The 20037-nt window shown below is 47.4% G+C and overlaps 1 protein-coding gene across 1 annotated transcript in view; it reads left to right on the top strand.

The window, feature by feature from the left end:
* kif6 (kinesin family member 6) overlaps nucleotides 1–20037 on the top strand; it is a 340398-nt gene that overhangs the window by 32739 nt on the left and 287622 nt on the right. Inside the window, exon 3 of the mRNA XM_067456029.1 lies at nucleotides 11865–11939. Coding sequence (XP_067312130.1) covers nucleotides 11865–11939 — 75 coding nt within the window. The remainder of the gene's footprint in view (nucleotides 1–11864; nucleotides 11940–20037) is intronic.

Raw genomic sequence — 20037 nt, 5'->3', positions numbered from 1 at the left:
CTTTGCGGGTTTCAAAGGCTTGGATGGCAGCTGGGGTCCAGGACAGAGACTTGGGCTTGTCATGGATGAGTTGAGTAAGTGGATTGGAGCTTATGCTGTAATCTTAGACGAAACAGCGGTAGAAATTGGCAAATCCTAGGAAACGTTGAAGCTCTTTGATGGTTGTGGGTGTGGGCCAGTTCCTGATGGCATCCACCTTCCCCTTGTCTATCTGTATGCCACTGCTATCGATTTTGTAGCCAAGGAACTGCACTGAGGGTTGACAGAAAGAGCATTTCTTGGCCTTGAGGAGATGGAACTCCCTTAGGCGTTCCAGGACCTCCGTAACGTGGTGGCAATGTTTGGCCATGCTCCGGGAGTAAATCATGATGTCGTCGATATAAACCAGCACGGATTTGTGGAGATACTCCCGGAGCACCTCATGGATTAAGTTCTGGAATACAGAGGGGTATTGGCCAGTCCATACGGCATGTTGAGGTATTTGTAGAGCCCAGTAGGGGTCACGAAAGCAGTCTTCAACTCGTCCCCCTCACGTATCCGGTTGTATGCGCTGTGGAGGTCCAACTTGGTGAAGACAGTGGCACCATGGAGATGTTCTAGCACTGCTGGGATGAGAGAAAGGGGATAATGGAATTTTACTGTGATTTTTTTGAGTGCTCTGTAATCAATGCAAGGCCAGAGAAGACGCTAGATGCAGCAGGGGCAGGTTGATGCAACCTTGTGCTAGAGCCTCCTTGATGTATTATTCCATAGTCTTCTCCTCAGGTAGAGGCAGGGGTTAGATCCACCTATGGGGCACTGACTCACCCAGAAGCAGATCAATGGCCCAATCTCATGGCAGGCAGCTTGGAGGCTTGCTTTTGGCAGAAGACCTCACTGAAGGGGGGTAACATGGAGGAATGTCCACCAAACATTTCTCTACCGGGCTCTCGATGGAAGTGGTGCAGGGTGACAAATCTTTGGGACATGAAGAGGATGGAACAGGGAAAGCAGAGAAACTGTTTGAGAAACAGCTATCGTCCCAATTCAGGACTTTTCCATTATTCCAGGAGAGGATGGGGTTGTGCTGCTCCAACCATGGGCACCTTAGAAACAAGCCAGTGGTGGATTCCTCAAGAAGTCAGCAGATGGAGTTGTTCCACGTGAAGGATAACCACTTGAAGCTGTACCGGACCGACACTGGAACGCACTTGTCTTCGGCTGAGGGGTCTACCCATTATCAATTGATCTGGTAGGTGGATTGCGTGGCTGTCGTCTTGAGCTTGAGCTGATGGCAGATGGCACCAGAGATGAAATTGCCGGCTGACCTAGAGTTGAGGAGAGCGCTAACTGGAATGGAGATACTGGCAGCAGTAAGGTTTACAATTGTGGTGAGTGAATAGTGAATTCATTTTATTTAGAAAGGAAGAATGGCACTTACCATGGGTCGTGGGTAAACCACGATATAGGCACAGATTCTGGGTCAGACGCCTCTGCCGTTCAGTGAGCGTTATTTTCCAGCTGCATGGCTGGTTCTGGGGAGCTGACGGATCCTGATTGGCGGAGGGATGGTATAAACGGTGGCTGGTCCCAGTGCTGTTCAAGACACGACTGCATACGAGTGGCGAAGCGAATGGAGAGTTGTATGAAACATTCAAGCCCAATGGTATCTTTGTATGCATCGAGATGCAAATGCCCTCGTGGGTCCAATCCCTGTCGATAAATTGTCCCATCCACTGGCAGCAGTGAGTGTTCTAAAATGAAGAGCATACTCATTTACATTCATTGTGCCTTGTTTTAAATGGTATAATTGCTCACCCACAAAGGAATCCCAGGCCGTTTTTCTGAATATTTTCTTGAAGTGAAATGGTAGGTGCAGTGAAGGTGACTGAAAAATGAACTTTCCTGGAGACTGAGATGAAGAACGGAGTGATCAGATGAGGCAGATGGGAGATCCACAGGAACCGATGAGACACTGGGAACTTCACAGGAGACAAGGGACAACAAAGTAGACTTGGGATCACGCTGGAAACAGGTAAGTATCTCTAAGAGAGTCCAAGAGGTAAGCATAAATGGTTGTCTTGATGTGAATGAGACCGGACAATAACTGAGTGTGTGATAGTGGCCGTTTCTCAATACAAAGTACGCAAACTTCTGACTTGCATCCTTGGTAGTTCAGACTTGCCAAGTTCGACTCGGGAGAAAGAACTCCAGAGGACGAAAGCAATCGTCATCAATCTCAGTTGTGAATCATAATTTCGCTGGTCAAGTACTGCTGCTCCAATTCAAAGTTCACATTCTAGCCAAGTACAGTTCTAATACCTGGATGTGTTCTTGATCCTCCCCTTTTATTGAGGATGCATTGAGAGGAGACTTGTGAACTTCAGACAGACTGGTATCCCAGAATGCATCTCGCACTGACCAGCAAATGTCAATAGCAGATGAGAAAAAATACTACTATTAATGTGTCACAAAATGTAGTTTTAAGACTTTTTTCCAGGCAACAATGTAGTTGTTTAAAGCTCAAATCTGTGGTTTATTTATAAAAGGGAGGCTTTTTGACAAATTGATCTGCCGTTTTCAGAGTTGTGAGATCCAGTCAGTCAGTGGGTGCTCAGCGCTCGTTAACCCTGCCGAGAGCAGCCTTTACTCGGTTAGTCCTTCTTACATCTGCGGCTGACTCTGAAGTCTCTGTTACAGACATGTTACAGACTCTGTTGTGGTTTAACATGAGATATAATTTGTCTTGTGTAGATCTAGCGGGCGATCTTTGGTCTCATGACTCTATAATTTGTTCCCTGACAGACCGTTTTGGTTGAGGGCAGAGTAAAGTTTTATATTTTAGGCTATTTAACGTAACCGTATAGCACTAACTTTGTTTGACTGAATTATTCACTTTATTTCTTGTATAGCTTATTATACTTTTTACTTGCACTATTATATCATTGATCACACACATAAACTGACATTTATCAAAAAGAGACTTGGCTGTGTTTTGTCATATTTCATTTTATTATAGTGAAAATCCTTATATATATATATATATATATATATATATATATATATATATATATATATATATATATATATATATATATATATATATATAATTATTTTTTTTATTTTTTTTTATTTTTTTTATTTTTTCATAATGTATTGATAAAAATTAAACTTTCATATATTTTAGATTCATTGCACACCAACTGAAATATTTCAGGTCTTTTATTATTTTAATACTGATGATTTTGGCATACAGCTCATGAAAACCTAAAATTCTCAAAAAATTTCATCCGACCGATATTTCATCCGACCAATAAAAAAAAAAGTGTTTTTAATACAACAAAAGTCAACCTTCCAATAATTCTGTTCAGTTATGCACTTTGTCGGGAATCCTTTTGTAGAAATGACTGCTTCAATGCGGCGTGGCATGGAGGCAATCAGACTGTGGCACTGCTGAGGTGTTATGGAGGCCCAGGATGCTTCGATAGCGGCCTTAAGGCCTTAAGCTCAGTGTTGGGTCTTGCGTCTCTCAACTTTCTCTTCACAATATCCCACAGATTCTCTATGGGGTTCAGGTCAGGAGAGTTGGCAGGCCAATTGAGCACAGTAATACCATGGTCAGTAAACCATTTACCAGGTAGCAGGTGCCAGGTAATGCTGAAAAACTAAATCTTCATCTCCATAAAGCTTTTCAGGAGATGGAAGCATGAAGTGCTCCAAAATCTCCTGATAGCTAGCTGCATTGACCCTGCCCTTGATAAAACACAGTGGACCAACACCAGCAGCTGACATGGCACCCCAGACCATCACTGACTGTGGGTACTTGACACTGGACTTCAGGCATTTTGATATTTTATTCTCCCCAGTCTTCCTCCAGACTCTGGCACCTTGATTTCCGAATGACATGCAAAATTTGCTTCTATCCAAAAAAAGTACTTTGAACCACTGAGCAACAGTCCAGTGCTGCTTCTCTGTAGCCCAAAAGTGGCTTGACCTGGGGAATGGGGCACCTGTAGCCCATTTCCTGCACACGCCTGTGCACGGTGGCTCTGGATGTTTCTACTCCAGACTCAGTCCACTGATTCCGCTGGTCCCCCAAGGTCTGGAATCAGTACTTCTCCACAATCTTCCTCAGGGTCCGGTCACCTCTTCTCAGCGTTTTTTGCCACACTTTATCCTTCCCAAGACATCCCACTGAGGTGCCTTGATACAGCACTCTGGGAACAGCCTATTCGTTCAGAAATTTCTTTCTGTGTCTTACCCTCTCGCTTGAGGGTGTCAATGATGGCTTTCTGGATAGGGTCGGGTCGGCAGTCTTACCCATGATTTGAGTTTTGAGTAATGAACCAGGCTGGGAGATTTTAAAAGACTCAGTAATCTTTTGCAGCTGTTTAGAGTTAATTCGTTGATTCAGATGATTAGGTTAATAGCTCGTTTAGAGAACCTTTTCATGATATGCTAATTTTTTTAGATTTTCATGGGCTGTATGCCAAAATCATCAGTATGAAAACAATAAAAGACCTGAAATATTTCAGTTGGTGTGCAATGGATCTAAAATATATGAAAGTTTAATTTTTATCATTACATTATGGAAAAAAATGAACTTTTATCACATATGCAAATTTTTTGAGAAGGACCTGTATGTATGTATGTATATATATATATATATATATATATATATATATATAGTCACGGGGTGAAGAACCACTCGACAAGGCAGGCTTCGTGAAAAGTGGCCCCGGAGGGTAGATTTATTTACAGTGAAATCAAACTGGTGAAGGAAGGGAAGCCGGTGCGTGATGGCTGGTGCTTTAAGTGCACTTCAGTCCAACCAAAAGTGGGTGACCCAGACGTGCTCCAAAGGGGTGGGCTGTCGGTCACTCGCTGCTTTCTGGGGAGAACAGAGAAACAAAGGTTAGACCAGCGTTTTGTCGGCTCAAGACCTCAGTCTTCCTCATCTGCTCAGTCTGTGCTGCTTATGTGGCTGTGGGCTGATTGGGAGCAGCTGTGACCGATCAGCCGGCGATGAGGAGGTGCAGGTGTTTTGTGTTGGTTACCAGGGCGACGCCGATTCTTCCGAGGATGCTCGTCACATTCCCCCCCCAAACCCCCCCCCCCCCCCCAAAGCGTCGCTCTGGTCCTGTGAACAAACGGAGACAGCAGGGATGATGTAAGGGGAGGGTGGGGAATGACCCCTGACAGACCTGCATACGCTGTCCAGATCCGTGAGAGGCCATCGGCATTCGCGTTGGCAGCCCCGGCCCGATGTTGTACCTCAAAGTGGAAGTCCTGGAGCGCTAGGAACCAGCGGGTCACCCTGGCATTGGTGTCTTTGGCGCGGGCCATCCACTGTAGGGGCGTGTGGTCTGTGACCAAGGTAAACTTGCGGCCTAGGAGGTAGTACCGGAGCTCCAGGACTGCCCACTTGATGTCCAGGGCTTCCTTCTCCACGGTGGCGTACTTCCTCTCGGCCGGGGACAGCTTCCTGCTGATGTAAATGATCGGATGCTCCTCACCTTCCTGGATTTGGGACAGGACGGCTCCCAGTCCTGTGTCGGAGGCATCCGTCTGCAGCAGGAAGGGGCAGCTGAAGTCTGGAGCACGGAGTACGGGCGAGGACGTCAGCGCTGCTTTGACTTGGGCAAAGGCCTCCTCAAGCGATGGGGTCCAGCATACTTTCTCCGGCTGCCCCTTCCTGGTCAGGTCTGTCAGGGGGGCGGCTAAAGAGGAGAAGTTGGGGATAAAACATCGGTAATACCCCGCCAACCCCAAGAAGGCTCGTACCTGGGTCTTCGTCCGGGGTCTTGGGGCCGAGTGGATGGCCTCTACTTTCTTTTCCTGCGGCCGTATGAGGCCTCGGCCGACTTGGAAGCCCAGGTACTTGGCCTCGGAGAGGGCTAGGTGGCATTTGCGGGGGTTGGCGGTGAGTCCAGCCCGCCGGAGCTCCGAGAGCACCCTCCGCAGACGATCCAGATGTTCTTCCCATGCCTCGGAGTGGATCACCACGTCATCCAGGTAGGCGGCTGCGTACGCCTGGTGGGGCCGCAGGATGATGTCCATCATTCTCTGGAATGTCGCGGGGGCCCCGTGCAGCCCAAAGGGAAGGGTCCGGTACTGCCAGTGGCCACTGGGGGTTGAGAAAGCAGTCTTCGGCTTAGCCGTTTCAGAGAGTGGTACCTGCCAATAGCCCTTGGTGAGGTCTAGGGTGCTGATGTACCGGGCCCTTCCGAGGCGGTCCAGCAGCTCGTCGACCCGAGGCATGGGGTACCCGTCGAATTCAGAGACTTCGTTCAGGCGGAAGTCATTACAAAAACGGAGGGTGCCATCCGGCTTTGGGACCATCACAATGGGGCTGGACCACGGACTCAGGGATGGTTCAATTACCCCCAACTTTAGCATTTGTTGAATCTCATCCTCAATAGCCTGCCGACGAGCTTCCGGGACGCGGTAGGGCCGTTGCCTGACGATGATTCCTGGGGGGGGGGTCTTGCTGTTATGCTGGATCACGTTGGTCTGCCCGGGTTGGGAAGAGAACACATCCTGGAACTGACTGACCAGGTGCTGCAGCTCCGTCTTCTGGGCAGCCGAAAGGTGAGGGTTGACGTCCACAACCACGAGATCGGTGAGACTCAAAGCCGCCAGCTGGTCCCGGGTCCCCACCCACTTCTTCAGGAGGTTGATATGATAGAGTTGCTCTGTCTGCCGTCGTCCAGGTTGTCTCAGCCGGTATGTTACTGGTCCCATTCTTTCCAGTACTGTATATGGTCCTTTCCATGAGGCCAGGAACTTGCAGGCAGAGCTGGGGACCAGTACCATGACGCGGTCTCCGGGCTGGAATTCCCGTGGTTGGGCTGCCCGGTCGTAGTGGCGTTGCTGCGCTTGTTAGGCCTTGCTGAGGTGTTCCCGGACCAATGGCATCACTCGATCGATCCGCTCTCTCATCTGTCGAACGTGTTCGATGATGGTGCGATGAGGGGCAGGCTGCTGCTCCCAAGCCTCCCTGGCGACGTCCAGGAGCCCACGTGGTTGACGGCCGAACAGGAGCTCAAAGGGGGTGAAGCCAGTGGAGGCCTGGGGAACTTCGCGGATCCCAAAGAGCACGTAGGGAATCATGAGGTCCCAATCCCGCTTATCCTCCGCCGCCACGCGTCTAAGCATCTGCTTTAGGGTCTGATTGAATCTCTCTACGAGTCCGTCCGTCTGAGGGTGGTAGACCGTGGTCCTCAACTGCTTCACTCGCAGCAGCCTGCAAAGATCCGCCATTAGCCGGGACATGAACGGGGTCCCCTGGTCAGTCAGGATCTCCGAGGGGAGGCCGACTCGGCTAGCCAGCAGAAACAGCTCCTGGGCGATGGACTTTGCGGTGGCCTTACGAAGGGGAACTGCTTCTGGGTACCGGGTGGCGTAGTCGACGATTACCAGGATGTGTTCGTGTCCGCGGGCAGACTTTGGCAACGGCCCCACTATGTCCATTCCGATCCGCTCGAAGGGCACCTCGATGATAGGCAGCGGAATTAGCGGGCTGGGGGAGGGGTCTTGGGCGACGTGACCTGGCAGGTCGGCCAGGCTTGGCAAAACTGCTTCACTTCGGCCTCTAGGCCCGGCCAAAGGAAACGGTCACGGATGCGCTGAGTGGTGTTGGCTGTCCCGAGGTGACCTGCCATGAGATGGGAATGTGCCAGCTCCAGGATGGTTTCGGTCTTAGCTCGAGGTACCACCAGCAATTTCTTCTCCTCCCCCCTCCGCTGAGCGACACAGTACAGCAGGCCATTCTCAATGACAAAATGTGGGAGAGGATGGGGCCGTGGGAGAACGTCTTTTCCATCGACGACTCGCACTTGAGCCCAACAGTGCTTGAGCCGATCGTCCTCCCGCTGTTCCTTGGCGAATGAGCCCCCTCCAGCAGCCTGTTGGTAAATATCATAGAACAGATTAGTATTCTGGGCAGGGGACTCACCATCTCTCCCGCTGTCAGAGGCGAGCAGGGCCGGTCGGTGGCGGGGTCCCCGAGGCCGTCTCCGTCTTCGATGGTTTCCCTCCGGGCTGGCAGGCTGAGTAGCAGCGTTGAGCAGTCTGTCGAAGCCAGGCCAATCCCTCCCAAGCAGTACGGCCACCGGCAGGTCCTTCACCAGGCCCGCTTCTACCGGCCAGGTGCCTTGGGGTGACGAGATGATGACTCTGCGGGCCGGTACTTGGCGAGTGTCTCGGTAAGAAGGTCTTCTGGCCGCTTCGAGGGGCGCACAACCGTGACTGGATTAGGGTGACCGCACTGCCTGAGTCCAGCAAGGCCCGGAACCGTTTCCCTTCCATCATCACTTCTGCTTCGGGGGCTCCCGAGGGTACATGCTGGTGGACGATGCAACCTGCCAGCCATTTTCGCGGAGGTGATGGAGGTTCAGCGCTGGGCATGGGCTCATCTCGCGGTGGGGGAACCGTCGGCCTGCTGACTGGTCGCGGGGTCCCTTCGAGCAGGCGTCGCTCCTGGCCGACTCTCCGGGGGAACGGCGGCGGTCGGTCCCCGGCCTCGCGATGATGGACGGCATCCGCCAGCTCGATCGCCTCCACGAGTTCCAGGGTGTTGGTAGGGTTCCTCATCCCAACCGCTTGCCGATGAGCGCGGGGTAACGCGCTGAGAAGTCGATCGACCACTACCCGTTCCGCTACCTGTACTGTGGTGGGGTCCCCCTCCAATAGCCAGTGCTGCGCGATGCGGCTGAGCTCGGCTGCCTGGGCACGGGCTGGTACCCGGGGCTTGAATTCCCATTCGTGGAACTGCTGGGCGGCGCAGACTGGTGAGAGGCCGAGCCTCGCTAAAATTTCCCGCTTGACTTTGTTATAGTCTTCGGCGGTCTCAAGGGGGAGTGAGAAATAAGCCCGTTGGGCTTCTCCAGTGAGGAGGGGTGCCAGCGCACGCGCCCAATCATCCTCAGCCCAGGCCTCACGTGTGGCGGTGTTTTCAAAGACCTGTAGGAAGGCTTCCACATAGTCATCAGCAGTCATCTTTGGCAGCAGGCGGGTAGCTTGAGCGCGAGGATCGGGTAGCGGAACGCGTTGGGCGGCGGCGGCACGGACGGCGAAGAGCTCATCCTCTGTCCTGCCCTGGCAAGTGGCGAGATGTTCCACTATCTGTTGCTGGCGGATGCTCACTTCTGCGAGGGGCTGTAATACCTCCTCCATCGTGGGGATGAGCGCGCCGTGTTCCCCCGGCCCGGTGTCTACACAGGAAGAGAGGACAGCACAAAAAAAAAAGGATTAAGGGGTGGAGCGATGAACTTGTCGGTGATTCCTCACAAACTTGCCCACATTCTCCACCACTGTCACGGGGTGAAGAACCACTCGACAAGGCAGGCTTCGTGAAAAGTGGCCCCGGAGGGTAGATTTATTTACAGTGAAATCAAACTGGTGAAGGAAGGGAAGCCGGTGCGTGATGGCTGGTGCTTTAAGTGCTCTTCAGTGCTCAATCCAACCAAAAGTGGGTGACCCAGACGTGCTCCAAAGGGGTGGGCTGTCGGTCACTCGCTGCTTTCTGGGGAGAACAGAGAAACAAAGGTTAGACCAGCGTTTTGTCGGCTCAAGACCTCAGTCTTCCTCATCTGCTCAGTCTGTGCTGCTTATGTGGCTGTGGGCTGATTGGGAGCAGCTGTGACCGATCAGCCAGCGATGAGGAGGTGCAGGTGTTTTGTGTTGGTTACCAGGGCGACGCTGATTCTTCCGAGGATGCTCGTCACAATATATATATATGCACACTTGTCTGAACCACATATTATTATTATTTAATATATATATTAAATATATTAAATGTATTATTAAATATAATAATATAATAATAATATAATATATTATAATATTTTTTTTTATATTAGGGCTTTTGATATTTTGTTTTGTTATATACATGCAGTGAAGAATGCATTGCCTGCGCTACATTTGTGTGGCTATAATAAAGTTTCATTTTCTTTTTTTATGAATATGAAAAGAGGTAGAGTGGTGTTTTATCAAACATTTTGTTTTATTGCAGACTAAAATGTATATATATATGCCTACTCTTTTATTGACACTATCAAGAAGGCTGCTGTTCCATTAGCAGAGTAGCCTACTTGACTTGTGTCATTCCTTCTTCGGGAGTTCGTTCTCCAGTCAAACTTCTCAAGTCTGAATTACACAGACGCAAAACAGAAGTTTGCATCCTTGATATTGAGAAACGTATTCTAGGCTACAATAAAACAATATACGTCATAAAACATGACATTTTTTCATTAAAAACAACAAAACTCAATAATTTTAGGTTACAATAAAACAAAATTATGTCAAAACACCACTCTTACTTTTTTCATGAAAATAAATATATAAATAAACGAAACATTTTAGTCTTTAGTCGGTTCAAGATGCATTCTGGTATCCAGTCTTTCTGAAGTCCACAAGTCTCCTCTCGATGCATCCTCGATCCATCCAAGGATTTTAATTAACCTGCTTGGCTAGATATGAACTTCGAATTGGAACAGTACTTGGGCAGCGACTGATGACATTTCACAAGTGCGCAAAAGCACAAGTACAGAGAAGAATGCATATTGAGAAACGGCCAGTGTCTTTAGTGCTGCTGCTGATTGCTGTGCTGATGGAATGCAGGTGTGTATGATCAGTACTCAGGCGAAGGAGTGTGCTGTGATTGGGTGATGTTGGAGCCTGGCATGTCTGTAACAGATTCTCATATTATTCAATTTCCCTTGAGACATCTCTAGCCACAAGAAAAGAAAGAAGTAGATTGAAAAATAAATAGCTGGAATGCCTGATGTTTTAAAATGTGTTACAGTAAGTGTGTGTTTGGTTTGATGTGTTCACTGTTTTTAGAGTAACTACATTCATTGAGTACTGATGTAACTTATTTGCTGCTGTTCAGGGTTGTGATATATATATATATATATATTATAACATTTTATAACATATATAACATTTTCGTCCCTCGGATGAGATGTTAAACCGAGATGTTGACTCTCTGTGGTCATTAAAAATCCCAGGATGTAGGGGTAGAGGTGCAACCCTGGTATTGTGGCCAAATTTGCCCATTGGCCCCTGCCCATCATGGCCTCCTAAACACCCTCTCCTGATTGGCTTCATCACTCAGTCTCTTCTACACCAATCAACTGGTGTGTGGTGGGCGTTCTGGCGCAATATGGCTGCCGACGCGTAATCCAGGTGGATACTGCACATTGGTGGTGGATGAGGAGATTACCTCCTTCCATGACGTGCATAAAGCGCTTTGAGGACCCAGAAAAAGTGCTATATAAATCTAACCAATTATTATTATTATTATTATTATTATTATATATATATATATTTTTTTATTATATATATGTGTGTGTGTGTGTGTTGCAATTTAACAAACATTCCATGTCACAAATATTTATGAGCTATAACCACTGATCTATATAGATCAGTGACTATAACATGTCTGACAAATTTTGATCACTGAATGGATAATTTTGAATGTGATGACTCACAGTGAAAGAATGTTTATAAGTTGAAGAATCAACCACATCAAGAGAATCACTTAATCAGCAAGCCATGTGCTTTTAGTCATTGTGCAAATTGTAGATGGTGCTATTTCATGTGCACACGTGCCAAAACAAATTAAATTAACAAAATCAATAAGAAATTCTAAACTGATGTGAACAAGAAACTAATTGTGTAGAGATCTAAACTTATTGTTTTGAGTGTGTGTGTGTGTGTGTGGGTGTGTGTGTGTGTGTGTGTGGGGGGGGGTGTTATTCGAGACTATAAATGGATTTAGAGCGGATTAGGCATTTGTGACCATACTTTAAGTGAAAGCATTTCAAATTTTGCATTTATTCATACTTAAACAACCCATTTCCACTAATTCTTCACTTTAGATTTCAGAAGGTTTTTGACCAAACAGCCGATCAAGAGCAAATCTTTGAGACCATTGCAAAGCCTGTTGCTGAAAGGTGAGTTGACATTTTGTCTTCGCTGAAAAGTAGAGGATCAAGCTTACTTTTTAAGCATAACATTTCACAAACAATTTTCTTTTTTAAATGAAAACTGTATAATATTTGAAATTAAGATAAAAGTATTTGGACACAAATGTGATGAAACATGCCAGTAGTTAGGGGGGTGGGGGTTGAAATGCTGTTTCATGCATACTGACTTTATTACACTATTAAAGACTTGGATTCCCTTGATAAACATGGGCAAAGTGCCAAAAATACTCCTGGTTTCTCACAAGTTTTGGAAAGTTTTTTTTTGAGTATGGGTCTGTCAGACGTCAGATAAGGCGGGATGTCCTTTTATGGGCCATACGGCTCTGCTCCCAGAAGGGAGAACTAGGAACTAGAGCGAGAGAGCAAACCCTCGCTGGCTGCTCGCTGCAGTCACAGGATTTCATGAAACCAATGTCACAAAGATTTGTGTTTTTGGTTGTCAGGGTAAGACAACCCTGCACTGCTTCCCAAAGAATCCAGCGTTAATGGAACAGTGGAGGAAGTTTGTTTTTCGGGAGCAGGAGTGGAGTTGTGCAAGTGTTTTTGTTTGTTCCCTGCTTTTCGGCGACGATGGTTTATAAACAAGGACCAGTTCAACTCCGTATTTGTAGCTTGTCTAATTCTGAAAGATGGAGCGGTTCAAGCAATTAATGTTCATATGTTGGAAGCAGGCGGTGAGTAAAACTGCTTCAATTGTATTTGTGTTGTTAGCTAATCAACTCGTTTTTTCAAATGCGCTAGTATTCCTTGCTTTTGCTGCTTCTCCTGTTCAATTTCAGCCACTAGATCTGATTCTGGATCATATATGTATAGCAAAATCTGATTGATCTTCATTGTTTTTTTAGGATAACGTTTTCTTTTCCACGTTTAAGAATGTCACAGGGATGTCCTTTCCTGTGTGAAGAGAAGTGTTGACAATGTGAGTGAGTGCAGGAGTGATTGAAGAAGAAATAGCCTAAAGGAGGTGAGTGGGTATAGGATCAAGTGGACAGGTAGTAGGGTGATTGGAAAGGATGAGTTTAGAAATATCTGCCTCGGAGAGTGGAGAGAAGGATGGAAGCGTGTTCGTGTTAGTTGTTGAGATATGCGTGTCAGTTTGTGATGAGGAGAACTGTTTGCTAATGAGAGCTGTTTTGTTTGTGAAAAATGATGCAAAGTCATCAGCTTTAAGAGTTGATGAAGGAGGGGGAGGAGGAGGACAAAGGAGAGAGGAGAATGTTTTAAAGAGTTGGCGAGAGTCAGAGCAATTGTTGATTTTGTTGTGGTAGTATGTTGTTTTAGCAGTGGAGACATTTGTAGAGAAAGAAGAGAGAAGATACTGATAAAAGGCAAGGTCAGCATAGTTTTTAGATTTCTGCCATTTCCTCTCTGTGGAGACATGAGCACTGCAGAGTGTTTCCTTTGCGCCATTACGGTCGGTTGATCCTAATTTCCTATCAATGAAGACAAGCGCTCCTGATCGCTTTGGCCTCCATCAAGAGGGTACGGGACTTGCAGGCATTTTCGGTTGACGAAGCATGCCTAGAATTCAACTCACATGATCCTGAGACCCTGGCCTAAATATGTGCCTAAGGTTTCCACCACTTTGTTCAGGGACCAGGTAGTGAACCTGCAAATGGTGCCTTTGGAGGAGGCAGACCCAACCTTGGCACTGCACTGTCCAGTATGCACCCTCTGTGCTTACATAGACGGAATGCAGTGTTTAGGGACCTCAGACCAGCTCATTGTCTCTTATGGTGGGAAGCTAAAGGGAATGGCTCTCTCAAAGCAAAGGTTGTCTCACTGGATAGTGGATGCCATTGTTTTGGCTTACCAGATGCAGGGGCATCCATGCCTCCTTGAGATCAGGGCACACTTCACCTGGAGTGTGGCCTCCTCTTGGGCTCTAGCGGATGGCACCTCGCTTACAGACATCTGTAGAGCTGCAGGCTGGGTGACACCCAACACATTTGCCAGATTCTACACTATCCGAGTGGAGCCAGTGTCCTCTTATGTACTTGCCTCTGCTAGTGGCCAGAGGCCAACACCCTGGGGTTAAATATCCATCTTTGGCTGGTTCCCCTTAAGTCCTCCCTGCGTGTAGGCATTTTGGCACATATCTCCACCTGAAATATGCTTCTCAGTAGGGCTATAGCTATTGATTCTTTTAGTAATCAAATATTCTACTGATTATTCCATCGATTAATCAAGTAATTGGGTAATAATTACTTTTTTATTTATTAAAGAGCAATATTAAATATATAAGAGAAAATAAGTTATCTTAAAATTAACATCTAATTTGTTTTCTTTTTAGAAAAAATGGAACTAATCAATTTCAATGCATTAAATTGCCATATAAAAATCTATTTTAAATTATTTAAAAAAGGTAAACATAGTTCAGGTTACTTAATAAGAACAAGAGTAGAGATGTGCGGATCAGCTCCAACGTCACCGAATCCGCTGTTAAAAACAAACCATCCCCCCACACCAGATCGTCACAAATTAAAATCCTCAGTGTAAAGCGCGATGTTATCGTCACATATTAGCTACGCTGAAGTAGATTGCTTTAAAACAAATCTTCTTTGGTGAAATGACATGTCTAAAATAAACTAAACCAGGGTTGACAATACATCACATAAAGGAGAAACCGCTGGAATGTGAGCAAACACGAGAGGTTTAATACAGATAAAGTACATCACACACACAGATCTACACAGATCTACATCTCCTCAGCTGACGTGCCGAACTGCTGCAAATGAAACTTAAATGTTCAGTGTCGCATCCTGAAGGTCAACACACAGTTGTCTTCATTTAAAGATAGAGAGCCTAAATGACCGGTGTTGATGACCCTCTCTCTTGCATTGCGGTCTTTGATCTCGACATGAACTGAAAAGGAAAGTTAAAGAAAGACACACATTCATTGCGTTTTACCATGAAATGAGTTACGCGTCTTTATTAAAGGTCCCATTCTTCGCGTGTTTTCGAAGCTTTGATTATGTTTACAGTGTGCAATTTAACATGAGTTCATGTTTCGCGTGTAAAAAAAAAACAGTATTTTTCACACAATTTACTTATCTGTATACCGCTGTTTCCTCTGTCCTAAAAAAGGCCTGATGATTTCCTTGTTCTATGAAGTCCCTCCTTCAGAAATACGTAACGAGTTCTGATTAGGCCATCGCTTCCCGCGCTGTGATTGGACGGCAGCTTAGCGCACGTTGCCCGGAAAGGTTCCGCCTCTTACCATAACGGGTAGATATGCGCTCAATGTTATTGCAAAAATGTCTATATTGCCTTATCAATTTGAGCCGGAATCAAACCCAGAGAATATCGAAGAGGATTGATTACAACCTGCTCAGGAAAGACTTTTGCAGGATGTTTCAGAATGGTAAGCTCTCTATTCAGTAGTTTAAACTGATCATTACAAACACCAACAATCAATGGTGTCTGAATGAATTACTACACTTTTATATGCTAAGTTTTTCGGATTAGTTTCAATTACCATCTAACGTTAGTTAACAAAGCTAAACAGCGTTGCACTTTGTGTAATGAGTTACATAAACTGTTAAACGGACCAACTTAAATAATAAAATACACTTACCGGTTGTGGTCCATAAACAACGCCTTCTCCAGACAAAGAGGGAACTGTGTCATCTTTTCTGCGTAATCTTTCTGCGAATACGGCATTAAACTGATTGAGATTGAGGAAGCAGTCCTTAGCTAAATGTGCTGCACATAGTTTTAAATTGTGATTATAATTTTCCAGAACCGAACATAAACTGTAGCCATTGATCTCTACGTACAGCGTCCGTGGGAACATTTTTCTTACATGTCAGAAATCATATTAGATCAGAATATTCGAAAGTTCGGGGTATCATGCAAGAGACGGGTTTATTGAGGATGATGTGTCTGTGAGAGACACGGTCTCAAGAGACACTTCATGGATGCGTTGGTGATTTCCAGGCACAGGTCCACCATCTGATCTGGATACAGCTTGGGTCCATCCGACTGCAGTAAACCTTGGGATAAACAGAGAGACTAACAGTAGCATACATGCCTCTCTTTTTATGATGTAACGAGTACATCACAGGGTTCCTAAAGGGTTTGGAAAAGAATGGAATTTGATTTGAGTTATTTCCAGGTCTGGAAAAGAATGGAAAAAATAAATCAGAGTATGGAAAAATATTTATGTTTCCAGACTATTGTCCCTATTTCGTTTTCTAAATATGAAATTAAGAATTTATAAATGTATATAATAAATATACAGTAGTTTTTTTTTTTTGTTTTTTTTTTGATCAGTCTGCCACTGCTGCCCATCGTTTTTGCACTTGTTGTGTAAAATCTGCCGGAGTTTAGGTCTGCAGTGTTTGGTTTTGTTACATTGTTACCTCAAACTGCATGGCTAAAAACACCTGGAACGTTGTCCTTAATTTTAACATTTGTGTGTTGTCTATGGTGGAGCTCTTAAAGGAATAGTACACACAAAAGGAAAATGTGTCATTTATTCACCCCCATGTCTTGCAAAACCATAAGACTTTATTATAGAATCACATGAGGGTAAGTAAATGATATAAATTTCATTATTGAGTAAATGAATAACCCTTTAAAAAAATTGTGACTGATTTAGTATTTTGATTGTTAAGGTCACAAAAGGCAATATTTTAATATAGGTTTCTGATATTAATATAGATTTCTAAATATTTTATTTATATTTAGCCTATGTTAAACAGTCTTTACAAGTTTGCTGTACTTAGCCAGTTAAGCACTTCGGATGAGAAGGTAAACCAAGGTCCTGACTCTCTGTGGTCATTAAAAATCCCAGGATGACCTTCGATAAAGATTAGGGGTGTAACCCCGGCATCCTGGCCAAATTTGCCAATTGCCTATCTTGTCCTCCTAATAATCCCCATATAATTATTGGCCTAATCACTCTGTCTCCTCTCTTCAACAATCAGCTGGTGTGTGGTGGGCAATCTGGCCATAGATATCCATAATAAAGGCTAGATGTCTCATGCGCGCTGTTGGCCAATGGAGGTCGCCGTCCGCAACTTGCGGCCATCTTGTCACAGGCAGCTTGCTCACTAGTAACAGTGTGTTTTAATGGTGCATGTACTTTTAAATAGCCATAACTTGCTCAATTTTCAACCGATTTCCAAACTTTGTTTTCCAAAGTTTTGTTTGTTATCAACGTCAGAGATGTAGTTATGACACTACATATTTATGAATAATTATAACCATGGACTTCAATATGAAAGTAACATTGAACAGAACAGACAGGTGCAATAAAAAAGGTATTTATGTTAAATCAATATATAGGCTACTAAAACTGTACAGAATGGCAACATGAGAAATTAATTAATTAATTAACAGGCATAAATTCAAATCGTTATCGGGACACAGAGTCTCTAAAAGCTTTTCGAAGGCTGCCCAACATTAGCCAGGCCCCTTTTCGTCCTCCCTCCTTTCTTGATCCGCGCATTCCAAAGGCTCTTGGCGCTTTGAACATCACACAAAGACCTCCCACCAATGCAGACATGAGGAGTTAACTTAAACCATAGATTCAATAACATGAATTAATCCACCCAACGGCAACTTAAACATATACTAAGGTATTATGTATATTTTCATGTAACTTGTAAAGTTTTCTGGGCTTTACAGTTATTTAAAGGCCCACTGCAGTGCTTTGAAGCGGGCCGCATTATTCAGTTTGGCTAGAGCCTTTCTGTTTGGTAAAGCCAGTTCCCTTTCGATCAGTCACTCCGACGTAACGTCAGTGACTGACGAATGGGGGTTTCGCTTAGAAGCCTATCATCTCCGAGACTAGAAAGCGCCCAATGGCAGTGCCAATGCCATGGGCATGCAAGATTTGCATGCGTAACTCCGCCTACCCACGTGGGTATAATAGGAAGTAGCTGGCATAATCGCATTATGTTTTAATGCTTCGGAGCCAAGTGTTACATACCTTTCACTCCTATAAGCTTTCTGAGTTACTGTCAGTTCTTCGAGACGATCAGGATCTTCCAGTCGGTGTTGGTGTTCGGCGCGTTCCAGCGGTCACATACTTCCTGCCTGCTGGTCTGTCGATTGATTTCCAGTTGGTGTGTGGGCGCTTCGGCATCGACTGCGAGGTTATTCCTCTCACAAAAAGAGCTCACACGTGGCACCTCCTTTTCAGGATGTCTCGCCCATGTGCTTCTGGGTGTGGCCGGTCTCTGTCGTCTTCTGATGGGCATTCGCACTGTCTGGCGTGTTTGGGCTTTTAACACGTTCAGGCAGCGCTTGTGGATGCGTCATGTTCCCACTGCGGGAATATGGCCATCTCCGTGTTGTAGTCGAGACTCAATGATCTCCGTGCGGCCGCCGGAGTGAGAGTCCCCTCCGTCAACCCCCGATCTGACGTGTCCGCGGCCTCGGTGTCATCCGGTCCGCGGGGCGTCTCTTCGGCTGGTGGCCAGGGTGACCCGAGGGTGATGGTGTGGAATACAGCTCCGACGCTCATGCCTTGGCCCACACCCCCCTCTGTTGCACCGGTACCCGCGAGCGTTGTGATGGAGCCCGCGCCCTCGGTTTTGACCGGTCCGCGGGTTTCGTTCAGCGCTCCAGAGGATGACGAGATGTCGGTGACCGCATCACAAGGTGGGCTAGAGTCCTCCGAGGATTATGATTCGGCTGTGCTGCCGCCTCCGGGGCGCGCCAGCATTGTCCGAGTCGGACCCGGAGCTGACAGCCATGCTTGCCCGGGCGGCCGCGGCGCTTGGCCTGGAGTGGAACCCTCGCCCCGGCCAGAGTGTTCGTGGCTTGATGATTGGTTTTTTGGGTGCACCACGTCAGGACAGCCGTCCTGCCGTGCCCCCAATTCCTTTCTTCCCGGAGGTGCATGAGGAGGTTGCGCACTCGTGGAGGGCCCCCGTGTCTTCCCGCGAGCGTTTGGCAACCTCTTCCGCCTTCTCTGCCCTCGATGGGGCGGCGGCTAGAGGGTACATTGGGGTCCCCCCGGTGGAGCGTTCTGTGGCGATGCAACTGTGTTGTGTCCCCAGAGCGCCTCCTCCTGGCGTGGCGATCCTAAGCACCCCTCCAAGGCCTGTAGATTCACATCGTCAATGGTGTCGAAGACCTACAGAGCTGCGGGGCAGGCCGCCGCTTCTTTGCATGCCATGGCAACTCTTCAGGCCTACCAGGCCAAGTTGCTGTGTGACATGCACCAGGGTGGAGCCGACCCAGGGCTCAGAGATGAGCTGCGCGCCACGACCGACCTCGCCCTCCTGGCGACGAAGGTTACCGCGTGCTCCCTGGGCCAGGTGATGTCCACATGTGTGGTCCAGGAGAGACATCTATGGCTCAACCTGGCCGATATGCGGAACGCCGAGCGGACTCATTTCCTCGACGCCCCTATATCCCAGGCTGGGCTATTCGGTGGTGCGGTCGAGAGCTTCGCCCAAAAGTTCTCGGCCGCCCAGAAGCAGACTGAGGCTATCAAACACATACTGCCCCGGCGGCCCGCTGCTGCACCGAAAGCGCCGCAGGCACAGTCGCCTCAGCTGCCTCGCCGCCGAGGGCGGCCTCCTGCGGCCCCCCCTGCTCCTACGTGGCCACAGCAGCAGCCTTCAACCAGGCCACGCCGCAAGAATGAGTGCGCCGCAAGAAGCCGCCCCAGTCCACACCAGCCCCGCAGCCCGCTAAACGCCAGGCTAAGCGGCGCTCCTGACGCGGACAGCTCAGAGATGGGCAGTTCTTTCCAGGAGATGGTAGCAGGACCGCTCCTTCGCCCGGTGGAGGCCCGGGGGAGAATCTTTTCTCTATTATGGTTAAAGAAAGAAATGACATACCCATCTCTGAGCACCCAAAAACCGGTGACGGCAGTGTGCGCCGCCTACGGGCCACGCCGCTCTCGTCCCTCTCTGTCGCCAGCCCCCTCTCAGAGCAGACCGCAGTGGAACGCAAGTCCTTAACTGGTCTCCTCTGTCAGGGCGCAGTTGTTACCAGCGCCCCGACACCGGGCCGCTATGCCACCCGAGTCCGGGCCGGTAACACTGCCTCGCTGCCCCACCTAGGGTAGGCTGGTGCTCCGTATGACCCCGTTGGTACACTC

The sequence above is a fragment of the Pseudorasbora parva genome, chromosome 10 (genome assembly GCF_024679245.1).
Source record: "Pseudorasbora parva isolate DD20220531a chromosome 10, ASM2467924v1, whole genome shotgun sequence".
In the NCBI taxonomy this organism is placed as follows: domain Eukaryota; kingdom Metazoa; phylum Chordata; class Actinopteri; order Cypriniformes; family Gobionidae; genus Pseudorasbora; species Pseudorasbora parva.
The sequence above is the reverse complement of the archived record's forward strand: the minus strand, read 5'-3'. Positions and strand labels throughout refer to the sequence as shown.